The sequence below is a fragment of the Gordionus sp. m RMFG-2023 genome, chromosome 5 (genome assembly GCF_954871325.1).
Source record: "Gordionus sp. m RMFG-2023 chromosome 5, tfGorSpeb1-WG-v2, whole genome shotgun sequence".
NCBI classification, from domain to species: Eukaryota; Metazoa; Nematomorpha; class Gordioida; order Chordodea; family Parachordodidae; genus Gordionus; species Gordionus sp. m RMFG-2023.
Genome location: NC_088779.1, coordinates 11,723,553 through 11,745,904, shown reverse-complemented (window position 1 = coordinate 11,745,904; position 22,352 = coordinate 11,723,553). Strand labels below are relative to the sequence as shown.

Here is a 22,352-nt window from a genome sequence, read left to right as displayed (position 1 = left end):
ATTTAAAATAAGGATTTTATAAAATTAAGATTTGTTTTAAGGCCAAGAACAATTTGAGTTAATTTAAAGTTTGTACATATATAAAAAGAAAAGTACGAAATAACATTTTTAAAGGTTGTACGAAATAACTTTTTAAATGTTACTATTTAACACTTAACTAAAAACAAATGAGTTTTTTTTAACTAAAATATAAAACAAATTTTTTGTTATAATACATATGGCTATACATATCAAATTTTTTCTCAAAATTCATAGATTTACAAAAAAGAAACAATGCCTTGCTAGTATTTAGTATATACAAAAAAATTATTATTCTTAAAAAGCTAAAAATAGTTGAGTAAATTAGAAAATTTGTTGATTTCGGCGGGGTGGCTGCCTCGCTCGCTACAGTCTGCACGACTCTGGAGTTGAAGGTATACGTTAATACCAATATCTTAGCAATTTGACCAATAGATCGATATTCATATACAGATATACGGATGGATAATTATTTCTGAAGAGGGGCACTCATTTATTGCAGGAACCCATTGTGGGATCATGAAGTTCTGTTAGGAATATCTATCTAGTGATTTGCTATTTGTTTTTTAGGACACCTAGTTGCATACGCGCCTATCACCTTACTTAGACAAACAGTCATATATTCATACACTCTCCCCGTGGACAAAATTCAGATAATAATAATTTTACCAGTGATATTCCGTTTTAATGATAATATCGATTTACATTTCTAATTATTTAAACATAACCCAGTTAACATGAGATAATCATAATTGAAAACATACATAGATTATAAATAACATAGCCGTAGCCAGGAGAGGGGCAAGAGGCTCCCTCTCCCCTCAAAAATATGCCTATTTTCATGAATATCATTTAAACTAATAAAAACTTTCCTCCTACGATACCCCCATCTTCCTCTCTTAAAAAGAGGTATATAATACTGCCCTAAAGAAAATAATTTAAAAGGAAAATAAGCAAAAGTAAGTTTTTAAAATAATGACTATAATTATAAATTTTCAGAAAAAAACATTTTTATAAAATTATTTAAAAAAAATGTAACATCGTCAAAGGCCGGCCTTATCAATTAGGTTATTAGGGGAATCTTAGCGCCCCCTGGCAGATTTATGGATATGATTTAATTTATAAATATAAATACAGAATTTACCCTTGAAAAAAGGAAAAATTATGATAAAAAAAGGAAAAGGTCCGGTCATAAAATGACAAGTGCTAAAGATTTAGAAAAGATCCCAATCAAGCGAAAAATTCCGATCTAAAAAATAAAGTGTTCGATCTAAAAAAGAAAAGTATCAATCAAAAATAGAGTCCAATAAAAAATGAAAAGGTTGGATCATAAAGGGAAAAATTCTAAGAAAAACAAAAGGTTCAATCAAAAAGGAAAATTTCCATTCATAAAATGAAAATCATTAATTTATCATATTTTCTATATATTTTTTTAAAAACATTTTTTAATTAATATTTAATTTTGTGGATTTTTAATTTTCCTTTAATTTTTATTTTTACTATCTTTGTTTAATTTTTTATATCATTTTTAATCAATTTTTATCATCTTTTATCAATCTCTTAAAAAAAAATTCTTCTCCCTTTTATTTAAAAATTCTTTTTGTCTTTTTTAAAATAATTTCTTTTATATCCCGGTCATCTTTTTTCTGTATTTTTTGTTCTAACCATTTTTTTAAACCTTTATCTTATTAAGATTGTGTAAAATTAGTAATTAAGTACTATTTTAAGATTGAATAAATTTTAACTACAATACTAACGAATAAATTACTATATATAAAATAAAGACACCTGTTAGCACAGAGGAACTTGTCAAAAAATATAATTTGTTCAAAATATCTGGGACTGACTTAAAAATAAAATTTTTTTAAATGATGGGCTTTATTTTTTATTTTTAAACAACCCGGACAGCCCATATTCATATCCCGCAATTATAATGAGATGAAAAAGAAAAAGAATGAATAAGCATGACAAAAAGTATGGAGAATGGGAAAAAGATGATAATTAAAATAAAGAAATTATTGAATAAAATGATGATTAAAGATTATAGAGCTATAAACACAAAAATAATTAATAGAAAATAAAAAAAAATTGAAAGGAAGATAAAAATAGGAATAAGAAGGAAATATAATAATATCAATAAATATGGCAAAAAATGACATAAAAAATTATTATAAATAATAGTTTTCCATTTATGAACAAAAAATTTTATTTTTTGATTGAACCATATGTGGGACTTTACTTTTTGATCGGACTTTTCAATTTTTGATCGAACCCTTTTCTTTTTAATTCAAACTTTTTCTTTTTTGATCAGTTCTTTCCTTTTTTGATCGGGACATTTCCTAAGTCTTTGCTATTTCTCCATCTTTTCTTTTTAACGGGTGATACTTTTCCTTTTTTGATCCAACCTATTCATTTGGGTTAGACCTTTTCCTTTTTTGATCATAACTTTTCTTCTTTTGGATGTGCCTAAAGCATGATATCCTAATTAAATTTTATGGTTGGCGAAATGGATTGAAAATTAATAAGTAAGATTAATAAATATTAACGACAAATTGATATTTATAACTTCTGTATTATCCGTTTTGGCATGATGCCGATTTTGGTAATTTTTTTAAATTTTCCCCTTATATTTATCAGATTAGAGAAATCAAGCACGATTTAAATTTCAAAATTAGTGCTTCCAAAAACCTAGCTAACTTCGTGCTTTCATTATAACTCGGTTTCTTTTTTTGTGGTTCTCAAACAAGTACCAGTCTGGCCTTAAATATTAGCTCAAACTAGATACTTAACACTTCTTAATGTTCTATATATAAAATGATGCTAATTTTGGCATTTTTTTCTTATTTTGCAAATAATATATTTTTTTAACAGAAATGGATTAAAATAAAAATCAGCACAATATTGAATAAATTTTAGAATTAATGACTTAAGTCGCTATTTAATCGCTAGTTTGGCTAAAATTCTGATACTTATAATTTTTTTATATTGGTTACTATATTAGTTAATGCACTCATAACATAAGCCCAAATAAATCACTAAATATTGGCATAATTTATAATTTGTGTTTTTCATTATTACATAACATTAACAGATATAACATAATGATAACATATTTTAAAAAAGCAAAAAAAAATAACCACTGGAAAATAAAAACTAATTAAAGTTTCATAGGCGAGACTCGACAAAGGCCGGATAAATGACAGTTTGAAAGTACCTCTTTCCCTCTTAGATGTATTCTGCCTATGCCATTGACCCCAGAGTATATATAGTATATGCAAACTTCTATCATCGTTTATTATTATTATTGCATATTAGATATAAAATATGAGGAATTTTCTACTGGAGAAAATGAAACATTTTTCTGAGAATGTAGAGAAAATTCCATGCATTTACATTTCTATTCCATAATTACTGATCCTTTGTTGAGACCAATATTTTCTACCCTCCCACCCCTCATATGTAGATACTGAATAAGATGCCTGATGAGTAGAGGAATAGTGTGGTAATCCCAATATACAAAGGAAATGATGATGTCCAAAGTTGGAGTAATTTTAATAATAGTATAAAATTAAAATTTAATCATTGAAAGTACTAAATAAAAAAAAATTGACAAATCGCTTAAGAGAGGAGACACATGTTTTAATTGTAACACTATCAACCCCATAGCAGAAAAGTATGAAGGATTTAAAAAGAAGATTGACTCTATATTTATGATTTTATTTGGAAAAGGAAGTTAATTTTATAATATATAAAGATAAAAGAATATTCCAGAATATTATGATAGTCTCATCAAAAATATGCAATAAATAATACAAATATTGGAACTACTAGAGGGATTCGAAAAATTTGCATATTGAGGTTGGATTACATTGAGGATCAATTTTAAGCATTCTCATCTTATACATGATAATGCAGGATTTGCAAGAACCAGGAAAATGGTGTTTGTTTCCCCATCATTTTTGTACTATGATGGGAAATAGAGAACAGATTATAAATGGAGCTAAGAAGTGGTTAGATGTTTAACAAGAATCATACATGTAAAAAACTTATTTTAATTTATATTCTGAATTTAGATATAAGTATCCCACACATTTTAGGACCATTAATAGTAACTAGTAATAACGAACAATAAGAAAAATTAAATAATAATCATTAATACATATTTTCACCATGATAAATATTCTATAAAGCTATCCAAATATAGCTTTTTATATTCTTTTCCTCGGTACCTAGAGGCTTCTATGCAAATATATGATTGTAATTAGTCAATATCATTGACTCAATTGATTAATATTAGTGTTTAGATAAATATCAAATTTTCTAACTTTTATTGAAACAAAATCCTAAATTACAATTACTGACAATATGATTATCCCCCCCCCCCCCTTTTAGAATATCCTTATAAACGAATCAATTATTTATGGAACTAAATATTAGCGATATTATTGAAATTTCGCTTATATTTTTACATATTATACAATCCATGGGAGTTACAAGAGTGTTATAACTAATATTTAAATAAATTACTATAAAGATGACAATATTTGATTGATCGTCGGGCCAGATGTGGGGCTCAGAACGAAAAAAAACAAGGCTGGATTTATTATTTATTTATTAAAAACTAAACATGGATGAATGATTATTTATTAACGAGCTTGGCTGGCAGTAGAATTTTTGGTTATCTTTAAGACATGTTCGCACAAAATATATTACATGAATATTTAAATTTACTTGTAAAAAATCATTGAAAATTTTTATATAGTTTATAAGATTCATATCTAATTATCTTTAAAATGGCAGAAGTTACAGTTATCAAACTTATTTTATTTTTTTTATCTACAAATTTTTATCTAACATTATTAATAATGAATGTTGAATGAATCCATTTTAACTAGCATATTTTAATATAATTCGTTTGATAATTTAACTATTTTGTAATATTTGACTCTATACTTTTTATTTATCTATTTATTCCCGATAAAAAAAAGGATAAAGTTTTTACAGTGTATCAAACTATTCATTATATAACATACGTATATAATTTTTTTTTAGAAGATAAGCGTTTTACATATGAGCTATAATATGTAAAATAAAAATAAAATATATGTAATAAAAACCTCAAGAGATTTATATTCTTTTCCCTCTTCAAATTTTTTTATAAAAAAAAATTAATTTATATTTTATATTGCATTACATATTATAAATAGTAATCATATTTAAATTTATATGTAAAATACTATAGAAAGGGAATAATTAGAATATTATATTATTTTATTTATACTAGTATAGAAAATTATGATAATTTATGTGGCTAATAATATCAAATAATTTATAGATATATAGTTATACACATATATGTTATATTAAATATAATGATTATTATGCACACATTTAGTTTCTAGCATCTATGTACTAAGATAAAGTGTTATGTCACGAGGAAGGATAATTTTAAGAGTTAGAAAATTTGTTGCTGAAGAATTGAAAGTTATCAATAATCTTTTTTTTAAAATTCTCTTTAGAGGTTTTTTTCCCTTTTATAAATAGATTCGGTGTTTTTAATTAATATCTCATTATTGTATACTTAATTTTTATTCAAATATATTATTAAATGTTTCAGACAGAAATGCGAAGATTAAATTATTATTTGTTATATTGTCATTTATTTGTCCAGGTTTTGATATTTATGAGAAAAATTGTCAACCGGTCTCATTTCTTCTATACTTGTAACACTTTTTCTTTCCAAAATTTATTAAAAAAATATAAATCAAAAGATAGCCCACATGTGTATATAGAAACCTAAGTATGTTGAAGATTATTAAAAATTAATTTATTCAATATTTCGATTTACATTTATATTTTCGCTATTGCTGGACTGTTTAAAACATACAATCTAGTGCTGTAAACTTTACTACAAAAAAGAAACCGTTACCGTTACTCGTTACATCTGAAAAAAGAAACGCGTTCCCGTTACTCGTTACCTTTTCAAAAAAGGAATGCGCGTTACCGACTTTTCAAAAAAGTAACGGGCTACTCGTTACTTAAAAAAAATAAAATATATACAAAATATTATTTCCCGACAATATATAATAAAATAAAACTATACAAAAAGAATATATAAGATCGTTTTATAAAAAAAAATATTCATATATTTAATTATAATATAAATAAAATTATACAAAAATAATATAAACTTTTAAAATACTATAAATCTATTTAAAAAAAGAATAAAATTTAAAGGATGTTATGCATTTGCATTGTCTAAAAAAAAATTATTTAGAAAATATTATAATAATGTAAAATAAATATACATAACATAAAATAACCAAAAAAAAGATCGGATCGGTTTTTGACAGTTATCGGCCCGATCAGATATTTTTGGAAAATTCTAAATATCGGTGCCGATCCGATATTTAATATCGACACAGCCCTACTTATATTTTAATTCCATGATTAAGCTTTTCAAATATTATGAAAGAATATTATTCTATTATTAAAGTAATATTTAAAATAATGATATATTAATTTATCTTTTTACCTTCAAATGCTTTTTTAAGTTTGAACTGCTGGACTTTTTAAGAAAAAATATAAAGTAACGAGTAACGTTTTGCGTTACTCTTCAAAAAGTAACGTCGCTAGTAACGACGTCTTTACAGCACTAATATAATCTCATCTCAATTTCCCGAATCGATTCTCTCTTATATTTGCAAATATCATACTGTTTTGTTTTATTAACTTAGCTAAATTTATGCATTAAATTTGATATACTAATTTATCTAAAAACTCTTGTTACAAATCTTATTAAAATATTTATGTTCACATTAGTGATCTGCATCGGGCCTTATTTTTCAAGCCCGGCCCGGCCCGAATTTATTAAAATATAGAATAATTTTTATAATAACTCAAAATAAACGATATGTGTTATTTGGCGTCTACTTTCTATAAATAAAATCACATATTTTTATTTTACATAAAAAATTTAACATAAAATTGATAAATTTAGATATTTGCAGATCTCTGGTTCACATCCCTTTAAACACTCCATGGCCAAATAAAGGTGGGGATGCTTTATGACTAGTAATTTCAAAGATTGAAAATAATATAATGGAATGCAGTTATTTCTAAGTGTACAGGTGATAAATTTGGTATGTTTTACTTCGTTTTATTAACGTAACAGTCCGGAATCGAATAAAGTTATTTATTTTTTACAACAGTTTGATATTAACAGTAAATAAATTTATATAAAAGAAAAAATAAAAATAATTTTTAAATATCAAAATAATATTATGATTTATTATATAATCCTCTAACTATATCATCTTATTATCATTTAAATTGTGTTTATTTATAATATTAAAGTTATATTTGTCATTAAATACATAATTTAAGTCTAGCTTTAGTGAATGTAGTAAATTTAAAAAAAAATTTTAAAAATTATATAATACTGTTTTCATACTTGGCTGAACATCATTCTAAACTTTTAAAGATAATATAGATTTATATTATAAAAAAATATATTTGTCATTAATTGAATTGTAAGAATAGAATATGTTTAGACTGTAAATATTTTTTCTATATCATTATTAGATTGTGTAAAATGTGTATATAATTTAATTATATATAATAAAATTATTATAGAGAGTAAATTTATATTTTTTAATATCCTATTTCCCATAAATATCTTCGTTTAGAATACTCTCTTAAGATAAATGGAATTAATTAAATCTAGTTGAATCTGGTTTACAGATAATAAATTATGTTAATATTAAATAGAAAATAACTATAACTAGTACCTTCTCTATCCTACCCTTTGGAGTAGGGGAGTAAATCTGGGTGTGTTGCCTGCAATTTTTTCTCTCTCATAAAGATGCTGACATAATCTAAATATATTTTTTAATATATATATGAATAAATTTACAAATTATTATCGACCACAGCTATCATATGAAGATTTAAACTTGAATGCCTTTGTTTCAGAATTTAACATTTTATTCAAAAATATAATAAAAATCTTGTAGATTTTGAAATTAAAAGAGGAAATTTTTGAAAATGCTAAAATAAGATTTTTGATCAAATTTTACCTAAAATTTCAAATCTCTTTTAATTTTACGATCTTCAAAGATTTTTTGCTCGAAATTTTGGGGAAAAAATAATCTCAAATAATTTTAAGATTTTTTTCAAACTCTGTTTGCTCGTTCAACGTATTCATAATAGGATATTCACTGGATAAATACCACGTACACCTATCCCCATAAGAAAATCCGAAAACATGAAATTACCTCGTAATATTTCAAATTAATTTTTTTAATTTAGACCTGTGCTTTGAAGTATCAATCGGCAGCGGCAGTTTTTTTAAATTTTATCAGTGGTCAACGTATGATTTTTAATCATTGATTGATTTTTAAAAATTTTGGTAACCTGAGATCCAAATAATTTTTAACAATTAGCGCTTGAAATGGCTCCGACAGAAAGGTGGAGAATAATAATATTTTAAGCAAAAATGTTGCTCAAATAAAATGTTCACATTATCAAGTTCGAAAAGTGACATGTTTCAAGAACTGTATAATTTTTACATTTATCGCCTATTAACATTATATACTAATTTATAAATATTAAAAACACGATTATGTTTTTTTAATGATAGATCAAGTATGAAAATGATGAAGTTGTTTATTCATGGTGAAAATAATTTTATTAGAATGACAATTATTTTTAAATACATAAGTTCTATATATAATATATATTAAGCGACTCACTCAAAAATTTTAAATTCCCTATAGTATGAAACTTATTTTATTTTTCTATCTTCATCCTTATCTATTCTTTATTTTATTTTGCCAAATTCAGATATTTAGTTATATTAATTATATATAAATAATATAAATTAACAGTAGCAAAATATATTATAATTGGTTTTATTATTATTTTTTCTTCTAAATTACTAGGCGAGTTGCGACATTTTATTCATAATAAAAAAAAACTTTATTTTCCTTTTTTTGTAAAAAATTGACATATTTTATAATATTATAATGGTGGTGTACATGATACCACAGTTTTCCATTGCCTAATAAATTATGACTTCTTCTTCTCGATAATAAAGATAGGATTGACTTTTTTAAGTTGTAATAATCTTTAATTGTTAAAAATTTATCATTATGATCTAAATTTTTATTGTGACATAAAAAAATATAAGATTATAATAATAAAGCCATTAATATTTAGTAATTAATATAGATTTTTATATGATATTTTTTTCCCCTTCCTTATTACCAATGAAATATCTTATCGATATGTAAGCCTAAAAAAAAGGAAAAAAATAATGAAAACTCTAGAAAATAAACTTTTATCTATAAAAGTTATTTTATCAAACAAATTTGGCTTCTTAGGCGAAAAAATAAAAAATAATTTTTAGTATTCACAATCTTTATATAAAATTTATAGAATTTGCCTGAACGTTTATATATTTTTTTTTAAAAAAAAAATTACTCTCAATAAAAAAAATTAATAATAAATTTGTACTCAACTAATTATATAATTAATTTTTATTGTTATGATCAAAACTCCTTTGGTGTTAATCTCCTCTTAGAATCTATCTCTAATTATAATATTTTACATTGTTGTTAAAATGTTACACTAGTTACAGTTACTGATTATATTCTTAACTAGTTACAGTTATATTTTAAAAGTAACTTACATTTTAGTCAAAGAATTTTTTAAAAAAAATATAATTTAAATAAAGAAATAATTACCTTAAAAAATGATACCACAATAAAATACTTTTTTCATAAAAATTTCGACAAATATTTATAAACAATAAATTATTTTAAAAATTTGCGTCTAAAAAGCGTGTACGTATATCCCCCAAAAATAAGATTCTCTAGAATAATAAATGCTTTACAAGAGCACTTATGTAAATGAGACATTAAATTTAGGAATATTTTATAAATTGTAAACACCAATTTATTAAGATATTTTTTCATTAAAGGGAAATTCATTCTTTTAAAATATAGATGAAATATGTAGAATCATTACTGACTCTTCCTTCCTTTTCAGATTAAATATTTTTTGCTTTAAAAAAAATCATACACAAGAAGTGTAAAATAATATATTTTTTAATTAAATTAAGTTATATATATATATAAAGTTTTAAGGTTGTTCTCACTTTTAAACTCGGATAGCAATGATTGTTAGTTAATATGAGTTATATTGGGGAGGGGGGAGTGGGTTATGAATTAGTTTATAATTTTTAAACTTTTTAATTGTAGCTTTTATATGTTATTGGTGAGTAATCTGGTTGTGTAATATCGTATAGAATTGCCTGTGAATAAAGTTTGCATTTTACATATGTTCACATTTTAAAAAAAACATGTTATATAAATGATATAAAGTTGGAAAATTATGCGTTTTTAAATTTGAAGATTTAATTATACCGATAATGTAATGAAAACTCATCCTATAAATTTAAAATGATTTTATCATCCACCTTTGACTTATTTTTAATTTATATATCAAAATTGCATTAAAATTACAGAGATTGATTGAAATATTAAACAGGAGATAGAGGTATTGTTTTTCATAATTAAGTACATTCCAGCATTATTATTAATGTTGCTAAAATACCTAATTACTTTTGAAAAATAATAAAGGTAACGGGTCACTTTTGTAAATATAACTAATTCCTATAACTATTTCCTGGAATGTAATTAAAAAATTTCTAAAAGTCCATGCCTTGCCGGGTGGGGAATTTTTTAAAATTATAATGGGGTTGGAAAAAGAAATTAAACAATTTATTTATGATATGATTCAAGTACAAATGCAGAATAAGGATGTCAAAAATAAGAAAATGGTTGTTCTAGAAATAGATAGTCATAAAGGAGAAGTATAAGTGCCTTATTTGGGGAAAAATGAGATATATTTATTAAAAATGGGATGGCCGTGAAATTCGTTCAAAAAATTTAACGTGGGGGGCAAATTTTCATAAAATTTTAACGTCTCGAGCTTGTCTAAGGGCTGGGTAAATTAAAAAAATATCATAACGGGTGAGCCGGGTAGGGAAATTAACAAAAAATTACAATGGGCTCGAACCGGCCTATCATGAAATTTAATGGGCCAGCAAACTTGTGCAAAAATTCTTAACGAAACAAAGCGGGGGGCTTTGCCGACCTCTAATTTACATTTTATTTTTTTTATCTAACATAGGTCAAATTAACATAATAATATATAATATAATAATAATGTATAAATAAAATAAAATTCATTATTGCATATAAATCAAATCTTTGGTTTATTAAATATCTTAATTATTATGTATCTAAATTTTAAACGATGAAATTACTAGACCCAAAAATAAAATTCACAATTTATTTATATAGATTTTTTTCCCATGAGTATACTAAAAACTTATAATAATATATTTATTTATTTTTATATTTTCAAAACGATTATAATTCTCTTTAATGAGATTAATATTAATATATACTAGAAATGTTATTACACAATGTTAACTTCGAGTGAAAATGATTAAAGAAGGGTATATTATTATTAAATATTAGAAGATAAAATTCGTTGAATCTTAAAGATATATTATTTTTTAATAGTCAAAATGAAAGAATTTGATAAGTCCCTTGCTAAATGACATTAAATTTTATCGTGAAAAAAGAAATAAATAAATAATTTTAAAGAAAGGAGGGAGGGGTGGGGGGGGGGGAGGTTCGCATGAAATCGTATTTTATCATAAATTATCAATATCCTTTTATTTTGCATATTAAAAAAAAAATTAGTTCATGATTAAATCCCAGCCTAAAAATTAAAATTGAGAAAATTCATGATCAAAAAAATTATTAAATGACTAGTCTTGTTTCTGCCATCTATGAGCAAAATCTTCAAGTACATAATATTATTTTGTCTAAAATCTTAATCGAGCCATTTTCAAAAATCAACCCAAAACCTGGATTAAGTACCAATTCTAGAATATTGACGTTTATCAAAACGTGGTTATAGAAATTTTTTAACTGTTAATCTTATATTTATATAGCTTGCCTGTATAGAGAGGACAGTTTTTCTAAACATTTAAGTAAATCAAGATTATCCTTCAAATTAGAAGGGTTCATTTTAATAAAATTCTAAAAAATATAAAGAAACCCAATCAAAAATGAGCAAAGGAAATCAAAAAATCTGGGTTCATCAAATTATTAAAAAGTAGAGTTACGCAGATCTACTTTAATCTGAAAATAGAAATTTTGGGATTTTTTGACATGCCAACTTTGTTATCTGATAAGTGTTTGAATACCATCAATGTTAATTAGATTATAAAACATATATATTAATATTTAAGAAATAAGTAAGGAGATATTTATTAAAACAATCCATTGGCCCTATCCAACCAAATATTTATTTACCCGAGCAAAAAAAACAGCTTAAAATTTACATACATTTGAAAATTTAGTAATCACATTTTCATAAGTTTATATCCTTGACATTTCCTTTGATAAACCTGTTTTATCCTTCTTTAAATATTTGGATCCGCTCTCCAACAAACCTCGAAAAAGCCTTTTCTTATAAAATTGGCTGATCATAGCTTCCTCAGAGTAAACTAGATTAGATTCAACATCTGTCTTCCCAAGAAGAGCTTTCCTAAGTTTTCCTTCCTTATTTTCTTCTCTGTTTTATTTAAATCTTTTTTTTAAAATCATTATAAATTTATTTATTTTTAGATTAGATGTATATTATTTGCATATAATATCTATTGATGTTTATTAAATTATATAATATATATATTAAAAATCTTGATTAAAATAACAAATATTCTATTTTAAAAGTCGATTCTTTTTAAATTAGAATTCCTTAAAAGATAGGAAAAAACTGAAATCATTAGGAAAAATAACTTAACACCCGTTATCAGAAGTAAATTTTGTTTCATATCGTTAGGGTTTATAGTTTAGAACAATAACATTTGTTAAATTTATGCTTTCAAATCAGTATATATAAAATGAATCAGGCCTGCAGGTCTCTGGTTGATATACATTTTTTTTTAAATTGGAAAAGAAAATTTAAAGCACGTTATAATTAATTTTATGGGATCTCATTATCCTTTGTTTCTTGTCAGGGGAGGAGGAGTGACTCCGTTGAATAATAATGTTTTTTTAAATAATTTATTACCAGTTATAATTGATAATATTATATTATCTAAATTTATTTTATTAAATTAAATATTTCTTATTTATTTGTTTTTTTTCTTTACAAAATTTAAAATGAAAATATTATTTAGATTTATTTTATTTTAAATAATAGAAATTAAACAATTTAGATTAAAAACCCGAGTTCTTTATAACTTAATTATTATATTTTTTCCTTCACATTATTTTGTTCACCTGTATTCAAATTAAATTTCAGAAAATAAATACAAAATTATACTTATCAGGTAAAAAAAATATTTTTAAAAAAGTTAATTAATTTTTTTTAATTATATAAATTAAGGTAATAATTTATTATGCAAAAACATGACAACTAAATAATATATTATTTTCTAAGGTTTTTTCTATTTCAATTGTTGTGCATCTGTATTTTATTGTGATAACAAGATTTTAGGAAAGTAATCTAGAGTTAATTTATTTAATTTTTATCTAATTTCTCGATTATTTTTATTATATTGTTCTATAGCTTTATCCTTGAAATTAATTTTTTTAGAGGTTAATTTTTGTTTCTGTAATTCAGGAAAGAGATTTTAAAATAATATATACTGGAATTTATTATTTAAAGCATTAAGAAACTTTCAGAGTTAGCTGTTAAATGTTCCAAATATTAACCATAGTGACTAAGTTTTGAAGCTTTAAAGAACATAATTTTGAGGATCGAAGATATTAAGCGATGCTATGTACCAACAGGCACATTTATTTCTATTTGAATTCATAAAATATAAGTATTTTTATAAAGCTATTTGCATCCCATATAATACAATCGACATATAGTAACCTAAGGAGCTGGCATTTGTAGACAAATCGAGCAAAGTCTAGTAATGACAGATAATTTTTTTTGGGATATTGAAAGGTACAAATCTTTATAAACGTTTAAATAAGGCTAAATCATAGTTATGAATAGAACAATGCTAGAATTCCAAAATATATTATTAACTTATAGTTTTGTCTTTTGAACTTTGGTTATTATAAATTTTTGTTAGGCTTCATTTTGGTTCCAATACAATTCCTGTGGAAAAAAGTGTGCCTTGTTAGTCTTGTAAATAATAAGTTACGTTTTAACTTTTATTTTAATTTCCAAAATATTTTTATACATTTTGAATTTATTTTGAAATTGTAGCAATAATAATCTCTATAATACCTATTTTGACCCCAAATGTTCAATGTTCTACTAACACCATTTCTAGATCTTCTTGAACTTTTAACGTTAAGCATTTGAAGCAAAGTAATTTTCTTTGAAAACTAACCTCCTCTGCCTAATATATACATTTTAAAAGATGCCATTTAAAAAGCAGAAGATCAGAATTAACCCAAGTTTTATCTATGTGGAATTTACCTTCATTACCAGAATTAATAACGCCATAGAAGAGCGTGTAACATACTTTTCATCCATGCTTACAAACCATTTCTTAAAAATAGATTAACATATAATTATTTTTTCCTGATGGTAATAACACTATATAAATGAGGCCCGTAGTCTTTTTTTAATCAAGGCGTGAGCTCCGTCCATTTTTCTACTTGTATTAGAGTCGCCACTGTAGCTTTACACTTGTTATGTTTTCTAGTAAAAAATAAATTTTATTAAATCCGATTTTTTTAAAGAAATTTTTTTTTTGTGGGGGTATAATATAGATTGGCTGCCTTTTAATTGGTAAATATTTTTCTCAATTTTCTATATAACAGTTGAATCATTTACATCAGATTTTATACTCTTATCTATATTTTCACTTCTTTCTAAATCTTCCTTATTTATTTCTTTGATTAAATGGTAGGGCTGGTTTTATACGTATGTGAACAATATCAAAAATGAGTTAAGTTATTATAGATTACAAGGTTTTTAGATATTCTTAATAATGAAATCATTTTGAGGTAGGGGATGAAAATATTTATCAATATTTAGTTTATTAATGACATCCCCTTAAATTTAATCTAAAAATTTCTATAAGTAATTTTTTTTAAATAAAACTATACCATAAAATAAAGGTAGGAAATGACCACAAAATAAATAAGGGTAGTCAAACTATCTTGTGGGGCATTGGATTTTCTGGATAAATAAGTTATCTCTTTCTCATGATTGAATAAAAATGTCATATAGTTCCTAAGATTCTGGAGAAAATGTCATTTATTTCTTAAGATTAGCGGATCAAAATACCCTGGTTCCGCAAGCCCCACTATCCGTAGCTTTACTAAACATGATTAAAAAAATATCTAGGTGATAGAATGTTCGTGAAACTATTTTAAAAAAAGTGTTCAAACTTTGCCATAAAGTTAAATTATATAAATATTTTTTATAAATAATATATATTATAATCTTGTTTAGCAAAAATTTTTAGATTGACATCAAGATTTTATTTCTAATATGAAATAATAGTCAATTCAAAATATTTTTTATATATAGATATGCACAGTATTAAAATCTATATTAAGGAAAATTTAAATATTCTAGCGCCTTCAATTTAAAAAATGGGATCTCAAGGTTCAATTAACCCAGTATCCTCTAATATATTAAAGCATTATTAATTTCTGAAAAGTCGATTTAATAGAGTTTTTGACTCTAGTTAATTATGAGCATATATGCCTTTATTTTTTTATTTTACTCTTATAAGATAGATTTTATTGATTAATATTCTTGTCTTTCCAAATCTGCATCAATAAATATAGAAAAAAAATTTTTTACATATTGAAACTGCAACTTTTAAGGTATATTATGATCAATATCTATATTACATCAAAATGATGTGTAATTTTACAGGAAAATGGAATTAAATTATTGCTGCGACTTCACACAATCAGAATTAGACAGCATATTATACGGCTACACCAAAGGGGATGATCATTTTTTTCAATACAAATCGGGTAAAAATATCGCATTTGCCCTTTCAGAAATGATAATTAATCCTTTAAATCAAGGTAATTTCAGTATAATAAGTTTATCAAATCTCTAAAAATTTATTTTAATTTTGAGCTAAAGCTTATGGAAAGTTTTGAAAATATTTTTTAAAACGAATAACTCAAATGCAAGCCTAAAAATTTTATTCATGACACAAAGGTTTGGATATTTATCAGCAAAATCTCGAGGCAGGCAATGTTTTTTTGGCTAAAATATTGAGTTAACTATTTTTAAAAATCGGATTAAATCAAGCCATTTAACAATTTAACACAACTATTCTTAGGTATGTTTTTATTGTATGTTCTTTCATTAGTATAAGTACTAATGGGTAGAGTTACCAAAATATATAATGTTTCTAATATATTAGGAAAATAGTCTAAAATGGGTTTTAAAAAATAAAAAGCATCTTAAAAAATTTTGGAACATTAGCAAACATATCTAAAAATTTATACTTTGCATTGGTTCTTCGTGTGTACTCCTGATTAACCATAAAATGAACATATAATATTTAATGACTTTCCGACTGTTTAATTTCTATTATTTTTAAAGGTTTTTAAAATATTTACTTACTATTGTTAATATTTTAAAATATTAAATAGGTGAATATAAGGACATGTATGAGAAATTTAATCTTATCAACAATACAAGATTACCAACTGGTTTATACAATCTTAATATAATTAAATTAACTTTCTTTCATTCTTAGGCTTAGCCATAAGTTATACCCTGATTTCCAATTTATTTCATTCTGGCATCTTTTGTCAGACAACTCTTATTCCCAAAGGAACCAAATTTGGACCACTACAGGGTAAGATTGAAAAGATGAATATCGAACTAAAACCTGACTTGCATAATGAAGTTGGCTTTCCCTCGGCATCATTTAATAAGGATAATAATATGTTCCAAAACAATATTATCAACATTGAAATTACCCAAAATAATAACGCAAATTATAATGAGAATATCTGTGATAAAGTTAATATCCTTAATGAAGGAAATATTAATAAATTTACTTGTGTTGAACCTACGAAGATCGATACTGCAAATAAAATAGAAATATATTCTGGATGGGAAGTAAATATATTTATATATATACCTTTTATTATGCTAAAAATTAAATAGGAGTTTATTTTTTATTTAATAGCTTCTAAAAAAGCATTTATTGAAATACTAAAAAATATTTTATTTTTAAAAGATTTTCGACGGAACAAATCAAGCCTGCCGTTTTATTCTTGCTCCAAATCCAAGAGAAAGACATCAAGATACTAAAGGTGATAACACTAATAGCACTCATTGGATGTTTATGGTTAATACGGCTCGATATCCTCAGGAACAAAATTTAGTTTGTTATCAAAACGAAAGATCGGAAATTTATTACGAAGTCAACAAAGATATAAATAGAGGAACAGAACTTTTGATTTGGTATGGTGATGAAATTTACGACCAATATTTTGGAATACCAATTGGACTTAAATCAATCATGCATGAACATAAAAATATGATTAAACAGGGATCACATTCAAATACAAACTCCATTATGAGTTCCGAATGGCTTGAGAGTGAGAAGATTGATACATTTAGGAATTTTTAATAATAAGAATGTTTAAAATGTTAATATTTTTGCTATCTCTATATGATTATCATAACAAGAATCCATTAAAATGAATATATCAATTTTTTGAATAAGAATCCGAAGGATTTCAATGTATTCATTGCGAAAAAGTGTTTGCCTATAAATATTATTTGGAAAAGCATCTAAAATATACACGGTGTGTTGATCAAGGAGATCGAAAATTCCCATGTCATCTTTGTTCCAGGTTAGTAGCTTTATTTAGTTCAAATTATAAATAAACCAACAAATTATTAATAATAGTCTTATAATCAATTCAATAAAGCAATAATGAGCGAGCTTATATCTAGCATAATGATGATAGTATAATCCATTCAAAAATGTAATCATTAACATTGTGAGTATAGTTATTAAAATAAGTTACAGATATCGATAGTATTAAATGTTTTTATTTGGCAACATTCTTCCCGGCCACAGGCTTAAATTATTAATTCCTAACTTGGTGAATTATCAATTTTTATATAGTTATTTTGATTTTTGTGTAAGTTATTGCCTCCTTATATTTTTTTGAATATCGATACATGTTATTTTATTAAAGACTCATTTGCCGATGAACGTTTCTATTACTTAAGGAGCCAAAAATACACTAGATTATTGAGGCGAAATATATAATAAACGCAATGGGAAAAAATAGAGAGACTTAAAAGTGGATCGTGTTTATAAAATCATTTAATAACTTTGCTTAATTAGTATTAGATATCATCATAATCGCAAATTAAAAATATAATAAATAATTTATTGCTAAATTGATTTCATTTAAAAGATTTCGTAAACTTGATCAGCTGCAAGCGCGTAAGCGGAAATTATTTATGGGGGGGGGGGATTTTTTGGAGCAATTTATTAGAACTAATCATCATATAAAATTTATTAGAAAAAATCATATTTTAAAAATGGCAATTTCGAACACAAATATAAAAATATTGGAAAATAGAAATACGAAATTTAAGAGTGAATATAATATTGTTAAAATTAAAGCGATACAAACCTGTATATATAAATCACAATAAAACAAAAAATTAAGCATTATGATCATGTCCTGGCCCGTCTTATTTTTGAAATTTATTTCTGTTTAGACTGGCCTATTCAGATTTTAAACTAGGACACTATTCTGCTTTGTTATAAGTATGTAAGCCGTGTCCTGATTCGTCTTATTCCTAAAAGTAATCAGTTTAGGAGTCTATATAGATTCCTCTAAATAGAATAAAAAGAGGTACACACATAAAACAAGCAGAATAAGGTGTCCAAGTTTAAAATCTAAATAGACTACTCCAATCAGAAATAAGCTTCCAAATAAGACTAACCAGGACAGGGTCATAATAAGTCTAAATAGTCTCTTTCTTTTTATTTTGTTTGGTGGTATTTGAGCTAAACAGATTTCTGATGACTTAAAAAGTTAATTAAATTATAAATAGAAATGTAATCTTGCGATTATGCCAATTTTTAAAAAACAGGTTGTTCGTTATTGGAAATTAAATCTCTATGTATATTTAGTATAGTTCATTCAATAGATTTTCTGATTACTTCTGAGTTAAGTTTTATTTTCCTTACTGAAGAAAAGGTATTTTCATTTGTACTTGGACTAATTGGTATTATTGCTAAGATATACATTAATTTTAATATAATTGGAAAACCTCCGATAAAGTATGCAATGCTTTCATGACATTTCTGAGGATTATCTACTTAAATTAACCATAATATTTTATGCCAGGATTCTAATTCGGAGATTAATTGGCCTTAAGATACATTATTATCCTCTGTATAAATTTGTTAAATTTTTTTAATATCAAGATTTAATACATCCTCAAAAGGATTTCTTGGTAATAGTATTGATTCTAGCAATCCTTTCAATCAAATGTGGAATAAAAACGGTTATGTTTTAGTAATCCTCAATTGAGTCCATGTTAATATTATCATGATTTATTTGTCTAATTATAATCATATAATTTCGCTTTCACCTCAACTCTCACATAAATCTTGTGAAATTCTTAGTCGATATTGTCTCTTAGTTTTCTAAGAATATTAGCCAAATCCATATCATTTTTTTGAAAAATATTTCTAAAATTGTTGTGTAATTAAATAATTTATTAATATATTCCAATGGAAAAATAAATCCTCTGTCGTTCCAGATTAAATATCTGGTTCAGGCCATTCTGATATTTCTCCGAGGGAACTATTGTAGGCTCTTCTATATCCAAAAGTGCTGTAACAGCTTGATTGCATGCTTTTTACAGTTTATTCTTGTAACACAAGTTTAAACTCACACTATAGAAATTGCACAATCATTGTTATTAGTAGAGATAAATATAAATTTTTTGGTTGATAAAATTTTCTTATATACATCAATGTTCAAGATATATGAGAAAATATATTATAAAATTTTACGGAATAAAATATTAATACACAAGGAAGAAATATTAAAATAAATAACTTTTTGCTAAAATTTAAAATAGAATATCACCTATTTGAAATAGAATATACTTTGAAATTTACGATTCATAAAAACTTTTTATATTATATCAAAATATTTATATGAAGAGAGGGGGGGGGGGTGTGGGAGGGAGAAAATGTCTTTCACCTCTTCGCTGCCTATGCACCTAATCAGCTATAAAATCGGTCAATAAACACTATAATGGCTAAGGGATGCGACGGTCAATAAACACTATAATGGCTAAGGGATGCGATTATTATTGCTAAACGATATCGTATTATTATTTGTAATTCAAATATAGCAATATGATGTTGCGCTATTAACGCGCTTACTAAACAAATAAAGCCTATGGCATATTTATAATTATGCGATAAAAAATAAATTATTTATTTATAATGCACATTAAGATCCTTCGAGAAAAAAGATAGACTGAGGATTCATGTTTTACACGTTCACGATAAGCATAGGCCTCACAAATGCGCATTTTGCGGTAAAAGTTTCTCTCAATCCTCTTCCCTCAATAAACATATAAGAGTCCATAGTGGTGAGCGGCCCTACAAATGTGTATACTGTAGCAAGGCTTTTACGGCTTCCAGCATACTCAGAACACATATGAGGCAACATAGTGGAGAAAAACCGTTTAAGGTATAATAATAATATAATTTTTATAGCTAATAAGTGTATCTATGTTACAGACAAGATAAAAATATATCCTACAATAAACTATTTTGCTATTTTCCAATTTTACATGATTCATTTGGAGCTTTTTTAAATTTCAAAAATTTGATTTGCCTGATATGTATATTTCATCATGTTTAAAATACTTCATTTTAGATATGGCTCTAAGATTCCTCCTGCTTATCGAATATTTTCTTTAACTCTTTGTTCAATTATATTGATTTTATTTAATTTCACTTTAAGTTCTATAATAAATAGAAGGTAAACTATGGAAAAATTTCTGATTAATTCTTCCATTAAACTTTATCCCTCTTTTATTGTTATCCCAAAATTATGTTCACACAAAAACGCTGATCTTACATTCATCTTTACTATGACCTTTAACTTAAGCAACCCCACTATTTTAACTCGGTTTTAGTTTAGGCAAACTTTACCTTTAAATCTGTATTTGATTGATATATCTGATAATTTAAAAAATTGGAGTTTATTTTCTCAAATTATTACAAATTTATTGTTCCATCAATTTTAAATGAAGATATATCTTTAATTTTTTTATAAAAAATATTTAGTGCAAATTTTGCGGGAAAGCTTTTGCATCGCACGCAGCCCATGATAGTCATGTTAGAAGGAATCACAATAACATTAACTCTAATATTCCGACTAAACAAATTAATCAAGAAAAAGTAAAGAAAATGGGACAAGATAATGCATTCAAAAATATTGTACTCAAAAATAATAACAACCATATTGACTTTTCCATAAAAGACGATCACCGATTGATCAATACAGATGATAACCAAGACAAGATAGTGAACGTATTCAAAAGTACTAACAAAAGTTTTAAAATTCCACCCATTAATTTGAGTAATGTAAGCAAACCAATATTAGATGATAGAAATTTAAGATTATTCTATAATGATGAAAATCATTTAGCTAGTGCCATGAAAGTTCAACCTTACCCAAATTTCGATGCATATTATACAACAAATACCAATTGCAACCTAAAGTCGTCCCCATTTCAAGTCGCTACCATGTGGACTCATAATAATTTAAACCACAGTCATTTACATAATAATCACCAAGCTTCTTATACCAAAATGGTATCTCTTATGAGCCGTACAAACAAAAACATTTGTTCAAATAATTTTGTTTCGACCAAAAATTTTCAATGAATTTATTAGAGTATATTATAATAAATGAATAAAATTGGTATAAAAAATAAAATTATAGTCGCGATCATCTTGGATGACATCCATCCAAAAAACGCTTACCTTGAACGAAAGGCGTCCACGTCTGTTCCCGTTTTATTTTTTAATTATATAATTATTTTGAATTATAATTACATTTATTTTTATATCCATATTCAAATACTAATTTTTAAAAAAATATATAAAATTACTTTTATTATAATAAAAGAAAAAATAGAAATATTAAAATCACAATTTTTCCACATTTATATAATATTGTAAGATATGCCTGTAATAATATTCAGACATTTATACTTGATCTTATATTTCT

The 22,352-nt window shown here is 24.8% G+C and overlaps 1 protein-coding gene across 2 annotated transcripts; it reads left to right on the top strand.

The window, feature by feature from the left end:
* The first annotated feature begins 261 nt into the window (after positions 1-261).
* LOC135929758 (PR domain zinc finger protein 14-like) lies at positions 262-22,130 on the top strand. Of its 2 annotated transcripts, XM_065466467.1 has the most exons (10): positions 262-413; positions 472-547; positions 589-689; positions 15,961-16,118; positions 16,698-16,757; positions 16,805-17,172; positions 17,294-17,657; positions 17,786-17,915; positions 20,564-20,801; positions 21,404-22,130. In XM_065466467.1, the coding sequence occupies exons 4-10, from the start codon at positions 15,965-15,967 to the stop codon at positions 22,004-22,006; spliced, it is 1,917 nt and encodes a 638-aa protein (XP_065322539.1). In that variant the 5' UTR covers positions 262-413; positions 472-547; positions 589-689; positions 15,961-15,964; the 3' UTR covers positions 22,007-22,130. The 2 variants fall into 2 exon arrangements, with proteins under 2 accessions (XP_065322539.1, XP_065322540.1); XM_065466468.1 differs by lacking the exons at positions 262-413; positions 472-547; positions 589-689 and adding an exon at positions 13,383-13,435.
* Positions 22,131-22,352: the final 222 nt, after the last annotated feature.

Bases quoted from the DNA above. Each gene is read 5' to 3' on its own strand.
- LOC135929758 (XM_065466467.1), top strand. From the start codon at position 15,965: ATGGAATTAAATTATTGCTGCGACTTCACACAATCAGAATTAGACAGC. The intron at 17,916-20,563 runs GTTAGTAGCTTT...ATGCACATTAAG, and splicing joins CCATGTCATCTTTGTTCCAG to ATCCTTCGAGAAAAAAGATA. The intron at 20,802-21,403 runs GTATAATAATAA...AAAAATATTTAG, and splicing joins GTGGAGAAAAACCGTTTAAG to TGCAAATTTTGCGGGAAAGC.